Raw genomic sequence first — 19,582 nt, forward strand, 5'->3', positions numbered from 1 at the left:
TATTTTCAAAAAATAAAAACTCTTACAAAAATATTATCCACACTGACCTTTATTAAGAGATAATTATAAGAAACAATTATTGTTAATGTTAGAGGATTTCCCTTTATTACTACGACTAAAAAATTTTTGTATATATTTCATGAATGTGTTACCAAGAAAAAATAAATTTGTAAATTCATTTAACTGATAATCATAGTTTAGTCAGCCGATGCAAAAAGATTGATAAGTATAGTGTGTATAATATAAGTAAACAAAAAAATATTTTCTCACGATTTGACATTGAAGAGATTTTTTACGTGTCATATCAACGGAAAACTAAAACTTATGTGTAAACACGTCTACAGTAATTTTTATATACACTTTTTCGGAAACGTCATTGTATTATGTGGTCTTTTAGGGCGATCATTGGTGTCAATCATCGTCGTTGATGTTTATCGATCGATTGTTACCCTCTAAAATAACCCCAGCGTGTTTTGTCTGGTTATGAAATACGCACACATATTGTTTTTTCTATCTTTTTTTTAAGTGAACATTTTTTTAACGAGTAAATTTATGGTGGGACCGAACACACCTGATTGACTGGTGCTAATAAAAGGACAAGGGAAATATCGGTAACTTTACCCCTTTTCGGCTAACATCAGTGTCACGTTGGTTTTTTGTTGTCTGTAATTTATCGTTGGAAAGTCATTACACCACCAATAATAATCGGTTTCATCCCTCTCGATGAGGCGGCAAAAAGGTAAACACAATTTTTTTATTTCCTACACATTTATATAAAATGTACAAATGAGAATTACGATTTGTAGCTCTCAAAAAAGAAACATATTTGTTCGTACTTATTTATGGTTATAGTTTTTACTTTAGTACAGCTGATTTTTTTGCGTTTTGTAGAACTAGTACAAATATATATTTTTGTATTTTTGGTTATTGTTATAAACTATAGTACTGTACAAAAATTTCAAACGGATTTCCAAACTTAAAGAAATAAATTACACACCAAAAAAAGAAAAATTGACCGAAAAAAACAAGTTTCTTAAAAAAAAAAATTCAATGTATTAACGTTTTAAGTTATTGCTAAATTGATATTAATGACTTCATAAACGTATACTGTCTAGTAACATATAGAAATAGTGGTAATGTATTTGAGTATAATTCAAAATATACATAATAAAAAGTATTAAAACAGTAATTTATTATAAATGTTTTTCGGAAAGTGATAACGAATTAATATTTAGTTAATTATTTTATTTCACAGCAATATATTATTGTGAATAAATTATAATTCATATTCAGATTTAATTGAGTTTAAAATAAATTAATTGAAGTCTCACAATGTTAATTCATTCATTTAAATTAGCTACTGTACTTCGTTAAAATTATTTCATTAGTAAAATTTGGTTCGTAAAACCAAATGAAAAAATGATGGAAAAATGTACCATTTTGTGAATAGCTAATTCTTTACAAAAATATCACTTTAAACATGATATTATACTTAAAAGGGCACAAGTTTTCTGATCACCCAAAAATATCAAATATATTCAAGTTGTATAAAAAAATGAAACAGGAAATTATTAATTAATTTAATATTTAATCTTTGCCGAAATAATTGCACCAAGTATTTATAATTTATATCACATCAAGCAAAATAAATTAAAGGCATTGCACTAATTTTTGTTCTTTCGGAATTTCTTTTTTTTCCTTAACAGAAAGGTATTTATTTATGTTTGTTTGGTGTATTTCCGGAAGCTTACAATAACAATCCACAATAAGACTGACGTAACAGATGTTCGGATATACGAGTCAATTTGGGGCCAAAGGTGTAAAACCAGTTCGAGCAACAATGGGAGCATTTAGAATAGGGTGATAATATTCGAAATATATGCCAGTAAAGAGTGCCGTCGTATTGTTTTGATTCAAATGTTCTTTTTTTTCTTCACTGGCGGCCAATGAATTTATTCCATTTGTCCGAATCGAAACGATCTCGTAAATAAAATTATTTGCACCGCGTCCACCTAAAAAGCATTTCACGGTTATAGTAATTGAAAAAATTCATAACCAGTTGACAGAAATCATATAAATGGTCTTCATGTGTTTTTCCGCACGCGTACACACATTATCAAACGTATTGGCAGTGCGTGTGATTTAAACGACATGTAAAATTTGAGTGTTCGTGGCTGATCGACTATACCGCGATAGCTTTATGAATATGCTAAATATTACAAAAACCCAAACAAATCGGCAAATTACCAGCGTTATATTTTTGACTCATCCGGCGAACACCCTCAGCAAAATAAAAACATCCTGCACCGATATGACAACAATACCCTCTTGATTTGCATTTTTTTTCGTCGCTTCGCAAAATCATAAATTAATCCCTGTCTCAATATATCGATATACCAATAACATGTTTATTGCTGCTAAGCTGTTTTTTTACCTATAATTCTATATAAAATAACACTTTTTTGTTAGCTATCTATTAGGCATCATTACATTTTTTGAATTGGAAAGTAATTTTTTTATCAAATAATAAATTACAAGTTTATAATTTATTAGCTTTAGTAAAAAAAAATGACGAATAAATGAATTGCCATTTCATTATCCTTAATATTGAAAATTTCTATGTTTTGTTGTGTTAAAAATACACAAAATACAGAAAAACGGTTGCATTACAGGAAGGTTACAAAAATTACTTAAATTAAAGGGGATTTACTATACATATAATATGATCGTATAATATCACAGTAACGTCCTATTAATTTGATTGTATATATATTCTAAATTTATTTTTTTTATTTTATTATATTCAAATTATTTTTCTAATATTTGTCATAAATAAACTTTAATACAACAATTCTTGACTGGAGTGTTCAACGAAATTTACTTAGAACAGATTGTTAAATTTATGTATTGTTTCAAACTATCACAAAGTATAAAGTCTCCTTCTATATAATTATTTTTTCTCATTCAAAAATTAATATATAATTTTATTATCGTTAATACGCGAAATGTGTCTAATGAGTGGAGAGTATAAGGTCGTTTAACTTTATCACGATACCCCTAATATCAATTTATCGTAGGCAAATAACGATAGTCAAAATGCCGAGTTGGTCTGCAAGGGTTGGGTGTGTGGTACTATACCGGGGAGGTACGTGATAAATTCGAGTTTCTGCAAAAACTATAGCCTAGAGTTGTGTATAATATTATTTATAATAATGCGATTGCAAGAGTGGTCAAGCGGATTGTTGTCCGATTTTGTGGGAGCCCTCGGGGGTAGGTTTGGCCCTCGAACGTGACCGTCACCACACATCGTAAAAACCAGCAATAATTATTATATGGAAAATGACGGTAGAAAACGTGACCGGTTCATAATCAAACAATTTTTCCGAAGGGCATTTTACCCGAACCGTACGAAAGTTTGTCATTATGAATATAATGAAAATGTATTTGTAAATAACTAAAAAATACCCGAAGAACTATATTGAATACAAAAAGGGTTGTGCGCATTATTTGTACACGCAGTTTAATTTATTAAACAAATTAATTAGTTAATAGTAATTAAAAAACATATTATAAATAAGTATAGACCGTAATTGTGTCTTTTACTTGGGAAATATTTTAGTGAAATCTATAGTAATGAAACAGTGACAATCATTTGAAAATCAATTATTTACATAATATAAAATAATTTTCAAAACTTAAAAACTAGATAAACATGAAAATATATTTTCATTTCCTTATAATTAATATTAAATGAAAAATTAATTTTCAAAATCATTGTTATATTTGTAAAACAAAATAATATTCATAAAATTTGTTGTAAAGCTTATAGTATACACAATTTAGCACTTAATGTTTGTTTTTGTTTACCTTACTAGATAAAAAGAGAACCATATTTTCAACAAATAAACTCAATTTACGCTACACTCCACCAAGCGCCTTCTGTCGTCTAGATCAAACACCGATTTAACCCTCAAAAAATAATGCCCTCAAATCACTTATCCAGTCGACTATCAGCTAAAATCGTGTTCGAACGTAATAAATCGGATTTCGGTGGCCAATTAACCCCGGAAATGCGTCTGTTGAACCATTAATTTAAGGACACTTAACCTACACCTCACCTGTGACGACCAGGTGAACGATAATAATTCACTAATTTTTTTGTAGCTCTATGATAATACAATGATAACAATAATGAAATTGTAATTATTATTCATGCGGCACTTATGGTTTTTAATGTTTTTAGCCATATGGCGTGCATTGTTGCATTCACCCTTCAGGTGAGTCACGAAACACCTATTAGCATAAAAACAAAAACGGGTGCACGTGTTCATTCAAGAAACGACAAATTGTTTCTGTCCGAATACAGTAAAGTAAACAGGTCAATGATGACCAATCCGTTTAGCATCCTCGGGGACTATCTTGAAGACTCTCAATTTAGTGTAGATATACGTAGCGTTGTCAAAGCAACTATCGGTATCCGAAGGGTTTCTTTGTTTGTTTTATTGATGGAAAGGGACGCAAATAGCGATCGGTACAAATGGAAGTCGTACTTGAAATATATTCTGTTCATGGTTAATTTTTTAGCACTTGGCCCGGTGCTGTCGGATCCACTAAACGTATCTATACTCCCCGGGAGCACACGATTGCTACCTGAAAAATATTCGCCCTGTTTTTAGGCCAAGTGTTTCCACTTTAACCCCCTCGTAAACATCCGGAACGTTTTAGATAAATTATTGGCCGTGTAGTTTTAACAGTCAATAGTTTACAAACTGTAATATGAGAAGCACGAAAAGAAACTATGATAACTCACTGTGATACATAGATTTTTTTATTTTTTTTGATCGAACAGTTTTAAAAGGTTTCCATTTTAATTACTTTTAAGCAATGTTAAAACATTGTTTTATATTACAATTCGCTTATCAATTGTAGTCGATTTAATTTACATTCTAGTCGTGATCGTGTTTACTCGATAAATACTGACAAAGGGTTGAAATGTGCGCAATGTTCGTGTATACGTCGGGGAATACAACAACTTTCATTAACAAATAGAACATATAATAACACTTGGTGTATTAAGGTAGAAAATTTACTCTTAAAGTAGCACCAAAGAACAAATATTTGTGTCAGCTTTGTTAATGACACAACAAAATAAGTACTCTTCTCGAAGTATAGTACCTTTGTAAATAAGTGATAACCCCCTAGATACCCATGTGTCTTAAAGATTTTTTTGAAAAATGATTAACAATAGCTATTATTATGTATTGTTTACAATTCACAAATACAATTATTATTCATGTAATGAGTACTCGAGAATAGAGAAATTGGTTATTCAAATTACTTTTAATAATCACTGTGTTAATTACTTATTTACTATTATATCGCTCCCACATCATTATTATTTCAGTCGACAACGACCAAATATTTACATTGCTGGGGTTTTATGTTCTTAATGTACAAATAACTCACTTGTTTCTTAAGTGTACGCTAAATTGATTTTGCGATATGAATTAATCTGTAGAATGTAAAATGACGTGTTTAATAACTTCAAGTCGAGTAACTGTATAAGAAATGGTGTTCTGAAGTCGAATAATAATTTAAAAATGATGATTATTCTATAATCTTACCGTAAAAACTTTCCGATTCAATTTCATGATAAATTACTTTATAATAATACTTTTAACACGATCTGATTGTATTCTTTGAATACCTCAATCAGCTGCGACGTAACCACTTAGGGTACCCCTTGTGAGATTATTGTAATTTCTTAATCGCGCACGGACCCGAGTGAATTTGATACCTGGCTACTGGAACTTGTTTCATTTTATAGTGTCACCACATGTTCCACGGTGTTTGACTCTGTACCGTGATAAATGTTTTCAATAGTCCACACGCGCTTTGCTGGGCAAAAAAAAAACGGGTTTCTTGTAAATTGCGGTCAAGAGATGTCGTGAACCGAAAACGTAAAGGGTCAGTTTGGCAGTAAATTACGATTTACATAAATTTTCTACTACCGGGCGGCCTAAGGGTGGGAAAATCGAAAACCCGTCCGACCGTTAACCAATAAGTTATTTTTTTTATATTAATGAAGATGAAAATGGACAATGCCGTACATGTTCGAATGAAAACTCTAGAACATCGGCTCTATGTGTTACATTGCCAAACAACAAAATCATAAACGCTTCTCATTCAACGAAATCACCGTCATGGAAAAACGTACTGAGTGTGTTTATATTGTCTATTTGTGGTAGTTGACCAATGTCGCATAATTCATACTTTGTTATTTTTACAACTTTAATCTGCAACGGTCCTGGTGACAGCGGTGTGTGCTGAGGAATATTATTTTTAAGTGCCTCTTGATTCTTAACCACTACTGAACGGGTTATAATCAAGCGAGTCACAAAAAAGGTTCACATCAAAAGGATTAAATTACGCGTTCTCGATTTTACGGGCGGCAAATATATAGTTTTACTATTTCGCAATTAAAGCTAAAGAAATGGAAACGGGTTCTTAAATTATTACACTGATTACACCTATTGAGAGTGTGAAATCTTCACATTAGTGGAAGTCGTAAAATCTCTGTGTACATGCGCTTTCACACAACACTCATATGCAACAAGTCTTTATTTTTTTTAGTCGTTACATTTCCTTCAAATTGCATACATTGTTTTATTCAAAGTTCTATTGAACGTCAAAAAACAGGCTCAGCTAAATAAAAATTATGAACGCCCGAATAGAAAAATTTATATGTAAATAAATTTACAAAAACTTAATGTCAATATATTGTGATGTTTTTTTTTTTACGCAAAAAGAAGTTACTAGAGTCCAATCTTGATGGGAAATTATTTTATTATGTAGACTTATTGAGAATAGTATTTGTCGGTCACACGATTAAGTTTGTGCAATCCATAAAATGTTCAAGTTGATTCCCAGAGATTTTTTTAGCAGAGAAAAAAAAAATTGTATTTTGAAATATTCCGATTTGCCCCTCTGACCGACAAAGTCAAAAATAATTTTTAAACGAACCGCGAGTAACGAATGATCTCATATTGTTTGTTTAATAACAGTTCTACCTCCACCGTCAATGTGCATATTTTGTATTCTCCGTATAGGCCGTAAATACTAATAACGTCTTATGGCTGTTTGTTCAGCAGTACCTACTCTAGCATAAGTTACAGAACGGGTGGGAATCCATTATCGGGCGCTGTTATCATATAGATAGCTCATTATCGTATATCCTCATTCTTTTCATACCATTATAGGGGCTCAGGTTTTTTCTTTTTGCACAACGCTTATTGGGGTGTCTAGGGGTGCACCTCCATCGTGTATTGTCCGTCAAACCATGCACAAGTTCTGACATAATTTGTGACGCATCGTCAAAAGTCACCGGGCGGGGTGGTACAAATTTTCACACCCAACCACCACCACTGCGGACAGCTATTTGGCTATTACTGTCTTTTTTTTTTGTCCGCAAATATTTCGTGTCGTTCTATGTTTCAGACCCCTCAGAAGATTGCCATATTATTCTCACACAGGAAAGTGATTCAACAAAATCATATCGGCACGTTGATTCTCCGGTTCTTTTATTATAACATACTCCTGTGTACCATTCATTCGGCCAATGTCGATACTCTGTATTATATGTTTCCCCTACAACGAAAATGAACAGAATAACAAAAAATAACATATGCGCATATGATAAAATGTGATCATTATTGAATGAGCAATAAAAATCGAGTAAATTAAAATCTTTGACAAGGACTAAAGCATATCAATAATATTAATTCAAGTATTTTAATTATTTTTAATAAATCTGTATAAGCACCTAGAGCTGTTCCTAAAATAAATATTTAGAGGGTTATGAATTTTGCCGACTTAAGTACCTTGATGAATAAAAAAAGTCCATGACATACTAAAATTTTAAGGATGTGTAACACACCTCACATCATATATGAAATTGCCTTGGACCAACACACACATGCCAATGATAGGTTTTTAATACTGAAAGTACATTGTATTGAAAAAAGAAAAAAAATTTGTAATTTAAAAAAAAAATATATTATTACATTCATAACAGTTTTTATTAGTAAGATTAATTTTTAATAACTAACCAACATTTATAAATCATGTTTTTTCTTCTCTAAAATTCTTATAACTAATTTATGATAACGGTCTTAATGGAGATTAACGAAATCATGAACGTAATTGTAACACCAAAATCCATGAATTTTGTTGTTATATTAATTTATATTTTACACTATAAAAAATCCATTAATGTATTTTGGAGCACTTGAATATTATTTAATATTGTGATACATTAGTTAAATCTTGAATGAATAAATTCGTAGTTTGTTATAATATATTTTTTTTATTAAAAAGACAAAACATAAGTTCACCTACATTCAAGATTATATATTTTGAAATAAAATAACTGTTTATATGGCTTAATAAAATTAAGTATTCCCTCGCTATTCAACGAGGAATTTAAAAACGAAGAAAACGCCTATTCAAATACTGTCTTGCAATATATTTTTTTTGAAAATAAAATAATAATGGCTGGTATTTAATTATATGTAAAAATAATTTTTAATTACTTTTTCAACGCTAAGTACTGTGCTTTAAAATATTTTATTTTTAATCAATATGTAATATAATTGTAGGATTAAAAATTTAAATTAAACTTTTATTTAACAACAGAAATTATAATGTATTCATATTATATTCATAAAATTGAATTTAAACGTAGAGGGGAGAAATACATGTACAACTTATCACTCCTCCGCGTAAAGATGTGAAATAAGATGCAATTTATATTAATACTTAATCAAATTATATTGAATTGCAATTTGGTAGTAATTATTTGCTTAAATTAACAAAATACAGAGTGTTCCACCAGGTTTTGTAATATTTAATAACTTTAAATCCAGTGAATATTTTACGTTACTTTTTTTTTTAATTATTAAAGTTTTGGACAACGTCTTTGTAAAAAGGTTTTTTTTTCTAATTTGAGACAAATATTAATAATATTGTTTTTAACGTTATCTGCAACTAAATATATATATACAATTATAAAAATTTAAACATCTTTAATTGAACTCAAAGAACAAAATTAAAAAGATATTTACGTATATAATATAAAAAACTAAATATTATTTTACATGATCATTATTTATATAAATTAATACGATTATTTTCATGCATATTTCGCTGTTAAATGAATTAAAGCAAAACATATATAACTTTGAAAATTTCTTTTAACCAAAAATATTCATCTATATATTTAGAATGCTAATTGAAAAAAGTAGAGCATCCACAAATCAGATGGTATATTTTTTTATAAATGCAGTATTTCCGATTATAAATTGCAGTAATTTATTAGGTTATACTTGTTTTTTATCCTATTAAAAAGGTACGCATATGCATAGTGTAACAAATGTCATTTCTGACCGTCGTACCGAACGTAACACGTGGAATAGCTCAAAAATTCATTAAGCCCAACGCCGAGGATGTCCACCACAACAACACTGATCACCACCGACTGTGATGCGCTTTCGTTTGCATGCATCGAGCCCTTTGACAAATCGATCGTCATTTAGAAACATACAGCGCCTCCCCCGCACAAACATTGTCGTCATGCAAATGAATTTCACCATATATTACAAGAGTATACCCAATATTACGGACAAAATAATATGAACGCGTGTGTTGCAATTTCGCTAATGGCACTCACCCCCCGCCGTCACAAGTTCGGTCCCCGCGGTCTAATGACATTTCATAACTGTCAATGCATAATTTCCGTCGATGTATCTTGTCTCCGTTAGGAATATGTTAACTGAAAATAAATAAACGAAAAATACGCCCATCAAGAGTGATAAGCTTACGCTCAGCATGATAATAAAGGAAATTCTACCCCTTACTATTAACTAGTTCGATGGTGTTATGTTTATGTACACAAGAAATATCATTTTGTACAATCCTACTATATAGTGCTAGGTAATGTATTTTTTTTTATCATTACAAATTTATTATTCAAAAGACCGATTTCTATAAATGATTCACTTTATTTTTTGTTCAATTTATTCATAAAACTTGAGAACTATATAGTTCTCGAATTTAGTACGTGCTCTATTATTATTTTTTATTGCCAGAAAATTAAAAATACACGATTCATTGTAGATTTAATGGGTTTACAGGTAGACTTAATAACAATTTAGTAAGTAATATAACAAATCGTGTTGCATATAATTCCAATAGTAATTATTAATGTAAACATTGTAATTGCATCATTATAAAACGAAACAACGTACTGAAATAATTAGTAACGATTTTTTAGTAGAATTATTTATTACTCCGATAGCGATTTATTTTTGCAGTAGTGCCGTGTGCTTGAATAGTAATTTATTGGGGATCATGAACGGGCACCACTTTATAACCCACAAATTTAAGTTATTATTTTGTCACTTAGTTTTTAATATCGAAATGGACAACGATTTGTGTTATAGCAGTGGCATAATCATAATTGATCCCTTTGAATATAAATCAGTTGAGTTTAATAATTCAAATGGAAAAATAACAACAATGTATTGTGTCCATGCGTGATAATATGTTAGAGTTGTGTAATGACTTTTTTATAGCGTTTACATGCTTTACAAGTGTGTTTAAATTTGTGACGGACAAAAAAAATCGTAAATATCCATGTAATGGTCACGTTCATAACTCGTTCTACAATCATCACTTAGATCAAATTTCTCATACCGGATTTTTCTAGCCACCGTTTGATTTCAAAGGGTTGTTTGTCTATCTTTAAAAATATACCAACCAGTTTTTTTTGATGTCCTAAAATATATTCAGTGTCCTTTACTGTACTTTACCTTTTGTAAGTGTTTAAACGATTATAAGTAATATAATATGAATTTGACAGAATGGGGACCAAGAGTCGTTTGAAAACTAGTCAATAAAAATCAGCTCCGCTTCAATCCAGTTTAAACAATTCGGAAGTTTATGGTTTACAACGGTCAGAGTGGACAGTTGAGTTTAAGTTGACATGTAGTATGAAAAAAAACTCATGTAACGTTTTCCAATGTAAAACAACAATTGTACAGCATTTTGAATAACTTTTCAAATGAAATTAAAATTTATATTTTCTTGTAAAATATATTTAAATCATAATTTACATTCGACAAAAAATATTGACTTATTTTTAATAAAAAAAACTACCTGTTGAATAATGTACAACGTGATACTTTATTTTATTTAATTCTATTCATGCTTTAAGTTGGCATTTATGTGTCACGAAAAATATGATTTTTCTATGAAATTATCTTCTGGGTAAAACCTCTCAAGCATTTGTAGTGCAGTCTATCAATATATCTTTTATCACTGTTATTCACTTTCGAGTTTATCTGTAGGATTAAAATCTTTTATTATTTTCATAACAAATATTTAAACATAATAAAAATCTGTACGATGAGAACAAACGATATTTTATTAAAAAAATAATAATCAATTTCACGGTCGTTTCAAAATGTACTATTCCAAAAATAGGGTGCACTCTGCAGCTACAGGTACACCCTATTTGTTCAGCTAGATCACCTTTTTCATAAACGTTTCCTGCATGCTCACAATATTAACCCCTTTGACAAGCAATGAATACAAAATTGGCTTTTGTCAACGTGCACACATCCACACTCGTTTTTCTACCGCGGAAGAACCGTCACCAAGTGCGCACGAGATTTTTTCCGTCTCGTCTGACAGCAACCCATTATTCTTCTTCTTGAGGTTTCAAAAATAAACGTCTCGCCGATACATTGTCAAATTAGCAGTTACTGCACCATAAGGTACCAGTGGACCGGTCTAGGAAGGAAAAAAATCCTTCTGCGTGCCGTGACCGTTTCCAGTTTTTCTGAAAATCTGAGACGTTTTAAAAATACTCGTATAACAGTATATTCCATTAAAGCCGCGACAGAAAACGATAAATCACACTACCAATACCGTAGCGAGTTTTAATATACAACAGGCCACGGTGTCACAACTATAGTCGCGTGGGGGAGAGAAAATAAGGTTTTTCTGTTATTTAGACGTGACTTCTCCTCTAGCTGACACTTTGACAAGGCTGTCAGTGAGTTTTTACCCCGATCGGGTCTACCGTTTTTACAGAAATTAAATCCCCGAAATAATATAAAAACCTTTCCACATCTGGCGGTGCGAGCTCCTAGGGGAAGGTAGGTATGGAGTGTAGGAAACCCTGGTCTTGACGTTCATTCATGGACATACATAAACGTACAAATGCACTTTAACCGATCAACCGAAAACATTCATACACACAATCATACTTGGACGAAAATACTAACTACAGAAGTGTCACTACACCCTTCGGTCATCGCGCTATTTACCCTTCCCGGCCATCAAGTTCTACCCCAAATTAAGTCCACTCTAATTGTTCTTGACCACGTGTTTGGAAACTATTTTGTTTCCCTTTCAATTGTTACTCGAGATTAGCCTTTCTAATTCAAGATAATACAATTAAACGTAAACCAAATGTGTTAAGTTCAATTATATCTATTATTTCAAGCAATAATAAAAAAACATAGTATATCACTTAAAAGTCATTCTCAAAATTGCCAATATACTGTTGATATGAATTGAATAAACACTTCACAATAGAGATACTATTTGAGTTTCTATTGTTCATTTTAATTTTGTCAGATGGGTATTATTATAGCAAATGTACATATTTAAGAAATGCAATCATTCGAAGTATATGTATTTTTTGTAAATTCATGTGCAAAGAAATATGTTTCATCAGTTATTCGACCACATATATTTGAGATCCATAGAAAATGTGTATAACGCATAAATATACAACACAAATAATTTTATAAAGATTTCTGTATTATATTATAATAAAATGTGACAATTTTTATATAAATATATAAAGTAATACAAAAAATAATTAAATTGTCTATGCATTTAGTTCTGTGATTTATTAATTCACAAACAGATCTTCCAAAGTTTCTGAATAAATAATTGTTATCATGAAAATGATGATTAAAAAGATACTCGTTAAAATTCTAGAACCGTACGTTATTTTATTATCATTAAAATGTTAACACCCCTATAATTATAAAAGGTATTATTTATAAGGATAGATATTAAGCACATGTCACACCGCATATTACACTGGACAGAGTCCTATATGAATATCATATGATATTATTATGTGCACTACGCATTATGAAAAAGGCCGAAAATGAAAGAATTTTTATGGGTTTTGTTATTTAATCGAATTCATTTCTACATCCACTAATATTTAAATTAAAAAATCCGTTATAATTTTTCACAAAATTAATTTTAATATAAAATATTAATGCATATCATTTTTCCCAAATTCATATTCCCGTCAAAACTTGTTCAACTATGTACTCGGATTGTATTAATAATTATTATTTTGGACACTGGTGATTTCGGCCATTTTAAATGGACGTATAGCACTTATAATATGATACTTGAAATATGATCGGCTGACCACCACATGTTAAATGTGTGGCAAGATAACGTCATTAAAGGACTCGGTCCCCTATGTACATGTACATGTTACAAGTATATATTTGTAACGCGTGATCATCAAAATATTCTCTGCTACATAATTATAATCTCTCGTATGTTGAGTCGATCGTTTAATAGTTCATATTTAATGTTAAAAATAAAAAAGTTCAGAATTTAATGAATCTTAAATATATGGAAATAATAGTGTATTAACACTATTTAAGATAGAAGGGATGCGTTTTATTTATCAAATTACTTTTATTTGTGAATATTTCTAGAAAATGAGAAAACATTTTTTTAATATTAGACAATATTTAATCATTATATGAGAAATTAAAAATATTGAGGTCTTAATTATGTACTATTATAATATAAAAATAGCAGTTAAAAAAAATCCAATTCATTAGTTGCAAAAAAGAATTTTAATTTATTAAAAATCATTAATTTATATTCTCATTGAAATTTAAAAAATGTCAATTTCTTTTAGTTTATTCCGCTTCAGACGTGTTTGCACTTTTGTAAAGTCAAAAAGAAGCGAAGAATCTATTGAGAAATGTTTCCGATTGTTAGCACAAGAAGATTGAAAAAGATTATTTTTATTTACGACCACGACCCCTTTTCCTCACAAATTTACCTTTTTTGGATACTTTCTTTTGGTGTACTCATATATTTAAGTGCGGTGCGCAGAGTACAACTCGACCATGAAAACGGCATGCGTACGAGGGAAAATGCTTTTGAGTTGTTTACAACTTCTCTGTTAATGCAAACACGGATACTGTTATGGAAATAAAATCCTCAAAATGTACAAATTCGCTGGCTTTATGTAGTAAATATTTGCAGTGTCAAACACAGGGTTGTAATCCAATTCCGGTAACTGTTGTTCACGATTGACTAATTTTTGTATATTTTGACAAAAAAAAAAAGTAGTGTCTGACAATAAAAAAGAAAAGGTCGCATGTACCCCTATTTTACATCCCTTTGAGCTGGTTTAGTGCAAATAGAATAGAAATATTTACCGTTCGTACTATGTAGATTGCCAATTATATTAAATGTCTCTATTATCAGTTGTATTTATTTTTTAATTAAAATAATTGTTTTCATAAAATTATTAATTGCGTAACCAACTACAAATAATTTACTTTCTGTTAGGTATGACGATCGTATTTTTTTCTAGCTACTTTTTGAGTTTTTTTTTTTGTTTATTCGAACTCAGTTAATTTAAACCCTAATTATATACTGTTTATAGAAATGATAATATAATGACAACCTTTATATCAGATAATTAGGCAGAGTTTACAACCTATATTACTTTCATGTAGATCGCTCCAAAATTGTAAATATCCATAATTACTATTAACTAGTACACTAGTAGTTAATAATAGTGTTAAGGAAACAAATAAAAGTTAAATTTAAATTTATCCTTGTTATTTTATTTTTGTGTGAACAAAATACATCAATTCGATGCTTTAACATTATGCTTTTATTACTTACACCTACCGTGTATTGTTGTAACATTAGTATTATCATATTTCAGAGTGTCGAATTATAGTCATATTTATTGATTTCAATTCTGAGTGAAAATGTATCCATACACAAAAGCGTTTATAATAACGGAAAAAAAACACTTAAAAAGTGTTGTTATTGTTATTGTAATACTTAAATTGTAACGTGACGAAGGTTTGATATTCAAACGCACATGGCAATTATTCCGTTCAAACCGTGTAAGTTAAAACGACTAATAAAAGTCATTGGAGAGTTGATAACGTGGATAACAGTGTTGCATCCAAGTCTACATGGAAAAAATATAATAGTCCAATATACTTACTAACATTAAAAGGCTTTATGATATTCTTGATGGAAGGTCCAAACACTGGGGTCTGTAAATCTCTCAGTGTCACGTCCAAAACCGAACGAGGCGAAAATAAAATCAAGTCGCATAAAACTCAGTCGTTACGGGATAACTTGACAATGGAATTAGTGCACCGCAGTAAAATTAGAAAACTATATTCTTACATCAAACACTTGCACGAATATGCCTAACACTAAACCAAGACAATGTCTTTTCGTTAAATACCAACTACAGACAGTTAAATGTTAGCGAAATACAATGTTCGCCTTTGTTACGACATGCAAAGGTTTATAATCATAGTTTATGCCTTCCAAGAAGGAAAATGTTATAATAGGATTTATTACAGACTTATAAAAATAAAAAATGAGTAATGTGGTATTTTTTGTGCTCCACATCAATACAGATGGCAGATACTAGTTTAATGACTTTTCTTTTTTCTAGGGGTCCTTCTCGATTTTTGAGTTTTACACTTCTAGTTAATGGTACTAAGTCGTAATAAACTAATACATTTTTTACAGATTTAAATTTAAAGCATTTACAATCGATATGTTTCAAATTGAGACAACTTTGTATGTGTGATATTTATAGGAAAAATAGTAAAAATTTTAACAATGTTTACCAATACAGATATAAGATATAACGAAAACAGATAATCAAATAATCGCAGGTCATAAATATTTAAAAAAGTATTATTAAAATATGAAATTTTCAAAGAAATATATGATAGTTTGTAATATCTCTATAAATGATGGAATTGCAACCGGTTAGTGTAATAAGACAGAAACAACACCATCAAAAAGAGGTGACATTGCCAGTTAACAAACAAAAATAATTTGTTTAATTAAATGATTTAGTGAGGTCGAAATAAGTTTATAAAAGTAAAAGATTGGATAAAAAACGTAAGGGCATCTCGATTTTACCGTATTGTTTCAAAACTATTTTTATGAATAAATTTTGAAATATAACTGAGTGTCAATAAATGGTCTCTCCAGACGTCAATCACTGTTGAAACCATTCAAATTAGACTACAAGTTACTATACAAATAAAGATCTTATCATACCGACTAATCATAGATTGATTAAATCACATTAATGGACTGAAATTCGATTTTGATAATCAACTGTACTCTTAAAACTAGGTTGAAAAATAGTATTAATCTCTCATGAGCAAAATATGGTCACATAAAATGTTTTGATGAAATATTATAAAATAAGCAAATCATTAATTATAAGTGACGTCACAATATGTAACTTGTTATTTACTTTGAACATTTACACATCATTTTTTAATAAATAATTATCTTGAAAATATTTGTAATAAATTAAAAAAACTAGAAACATTACGCAATATTTTATGTTTATTTCTATTGTTGCAAATAAAATCAAGTAATAAATAATAAAATGAATTATTTAAAAATTACTAAAATAATGTATTTAAGGTGTATATAATACATATGAAATAATGTATTCATAAGAATAAAATCTATTAAAAAATAACGTTTAGTGCAATAAAAATGGTATTTTTAAGCTGCATTAAAATCATTATAATGATTTATAACATTATTTATCCAGCTATTTCCAAAGAAGTAATGTATTAAAAATTATTTACTAGTTACCATGAAATTTCATTCAATAACTCTTTTCAAAATATATGTATAAATATTAATTAACAAGCTAAATTCAATTGATGATTCTAATTAACAATTATCAAAATTAATTTTAGGTAGTTCAATACGTTTCCGAAGTAAAAGAATTAAATTTTAATGGAACCATGAATGTTGTTACAAATATAATAGATATTGATCATTACTTTAATCCAGTTTCTGAACAATGGCAACTCAATATGCAAAATAAGCTCAAATTTAAATGTTCTACAAAAAATTTTGAGGTTGTACGAAAAAGTAAACAACCAAAATTATTAAATAAACCAGACCAAATTTGTAATCATACAGTTAAAAAAGAAAATTGCTTCTATAGAGCATTATCCACTATTATATGTGGGAATGATCAATATCATAATGATCTTAGATTTTTAATCATTGAAGTAAGAAAACTATTTATATTGTAATACAAAATATGTTATTTTTGTTAATCATTAATTTCTGATTTGGTAAGCATTTAAAAAATAACAATGCATATATGGAAAATTTATTGGGACAATTTAACATGGAAGATTATTTATGGCAACACTTATCAACTGATCCAAGTAAGTTAAAGCATTGAAAGTTGTTTAAATTAAATATTATATTGTGGATATGATAGCACTAATAATATACAACTATTTATATATTAAAACATATTTTGAATTAATCATCATATAATATTTAACTTAATCAGAAAATATAAGTGGTTTTACGATTTGACATTTAATGATATACATTTAATAAATTTTAAAACATCATTTTAAAAATTTTGATTTAAGATCGAAAATTCTAATAAATGTTATACATTTAGTTGCATATTTCATTAGCTATTATAAATGGTTAAACAATAATGTTAATATAATATAAAATACTTTTGTGAGCCATTGTTTTACAGTTGATTTTAATTCTCAGGTATAAATATAAGTCCTGATATTGTTGAAATATTAGCAGCTGCAGTTTTTTTAGAAACATGTATTTACGAATATGATTATATTACTCAAAAATGGAATTTCTACCATAAAGATTGGCCTAATTATCAATCATTTTCAAATAACCAACAATGTATTTACATAGCTCAAAGCAGAACAGAGTTTTCTTTAGTTTGTAATGTTGAAGACACTGAAAATGTCAAAACGTAAAAAACAAAAAATTATAAATATAAATAGTATTGAACTTAAAATAATTTTTTTTGTAAATTTTTGCTTTGTTATTTAATAATTATTATTAATTTTTATTAATGAGTTAACTTTTATACATTACATCAGTATATTTCAAGATCTTTAAAATTTTGTCCTATAGAATTTTTTATCTGAAAACAATTAAAATTAAGTAATGATAACGATTAGTAGCAGTGTACACTATAAAATTGTATAAATGAAAATTCAACTATTACCGTAAATTTTAAGAACCAATATAATATGCAATGTTAATATTTATGTGTAATTTTTTTTTTATATTACTGTCCTAATAAGTTTTTCTTTAATACTTCCTAAAACTTTATTACTTAGATTTGAGAACCTACAAAAATAATTTTTTGTGCGCGGTAAAATTGAAACTGATGGTAATTTAAATAGTAATATAGTCTTTATTTATATTGAATTAACGTTTCTCATAGACAAAATTTAAGTACAAGTTATTTTGAAACTCCTTTTTTAGCATTACAATGATGATAGCATAATTGTTTAATTTTCAATATTTTAGCTTCAATATGTAACTGAGAGACTATTGATTTTACTCAATCGTGTTTTTTTTTTGCTATATGTGTATATAATTACTTCACTTTCACTAACCGATTTTTCAACAATACTTCTGTATATTATTTAATGTATCTAGTTTCAGCTATATGTGACATAATTTTAAATTTTTTTCTTCAATTCTTGTAATATATGTCCTAAAAAACTATAGCTAAAATATGAAAAACAATCCGAAAACGTATAATTATTGGTTAATTAGTCAAAAATTACACAGTTTTCAGTAACTATGGACGAATTTGTAAATTGTTTAACCTTTTAAGCAGGCGCGAGCCTATTTATAACGTTCATAGTCGCGTGAGGGTCTATCAGAACCCATTTCTAAAAAAAGGATAAAATATTTATAAAAAGTTCATTTTTTTTAATTCAAAGACATTGTTTGTTAGCATATGATAAAATTCAAAAATTAAAATTAAAAAATAAATAAAATACAAAAAAAACTTAATTTCAAAATTTTATTAAAAAATTTTGGTTTGTAAAAAAATTATTTTAACTGCAAAATCTTATTTTTAAGGCGGTAAACAAAAGCTTTTACTACTACCAAATGTATTTTAATTAATTTTTCTTGTATTTCCTTGAGCTCAAACACGGCTTATATTTACTACTTTTATGTGTATTTACATTTATATAAATTACATTTTTTTGAATTGAATTTTTTTATTATTATTACAATACATTTAAATATTATGATACAAGTATATACAATTATTCGTTCATAGCAGCACATCGATTATCGATAATCAATGTGTCCACATTGCGACGCGATGTATTTATTACATGTTTTTTTCTTATTTATT

The 19,582-nt window shown here is 28.6% G+C and overlaps 1 protein-coding gene across 3 annotated transcripts; it reads left to right on the forward strand.

Moving 5' to 3' along the window:
- The first annotated feature begins 403 nt into the window (after nt 1-403).
- Nucleotides 404-18,437, forward strand: LOC126901991 (uncharacterized). 3 transcript variants are annotated; one of them, XM_050679006.1, is made up of 5 exons: nt 404-739; nt 3,876-4,131; nt 17,115-17,435; nt 17,507-17,597; nt 17,947-18,437. In XM_050679006.1, exons 3-5 carry the CDS (start codon nt 17,163-17,165, stop codon nt 18,171-18,173), a joined length of 591 nt encoding a protein of 196 aa, XP_050534963.1. In that variant the 5' UTR covers nt 404-739; nt 3,876-4,131; nt 17,115-17,162; the 3' UTR covers nt 18,174-18,437. The 3 variants fall into 3 exon arrangements, with proteins under 3 accessions (XP_050534963.1, XP_050534962.1, XP_050534961.1); XM_050679005.1 differs by lacking the exon at nt 3,876-4,131 and having other exon boundaries at nt 17,947-18,436; XM_050679004.1 differs by lacking the exons at nt 404-739; nt 3,876-4,131 and adding an exon at nt 16,843-16,977 and having other exon boundaries at nt 17,947-18,436.
- The last annotated feature ends 1,145 nt before the right edge of the window (nt 18,438-19,582 follow it).

This window comes from Daktulosphaira vitifoliae, unplaced genomic scaffold (assembly GCF_025091365.1).
Source record: "Daktulosphaira vitifoliae isolate Bord-2020 unplaced genomic scaffold, ASM2509136v1 Scaffold_3, whole genome shotgun sequence".
Classification (NCBI taxonomy): domain Eukaryota; kingdom Metazoa; phylum Arthropoda; class Insecta; order Hemiptera; family Phylloxeridae; genus Daktulosphaira; species Daktulosphaira vitifoliae.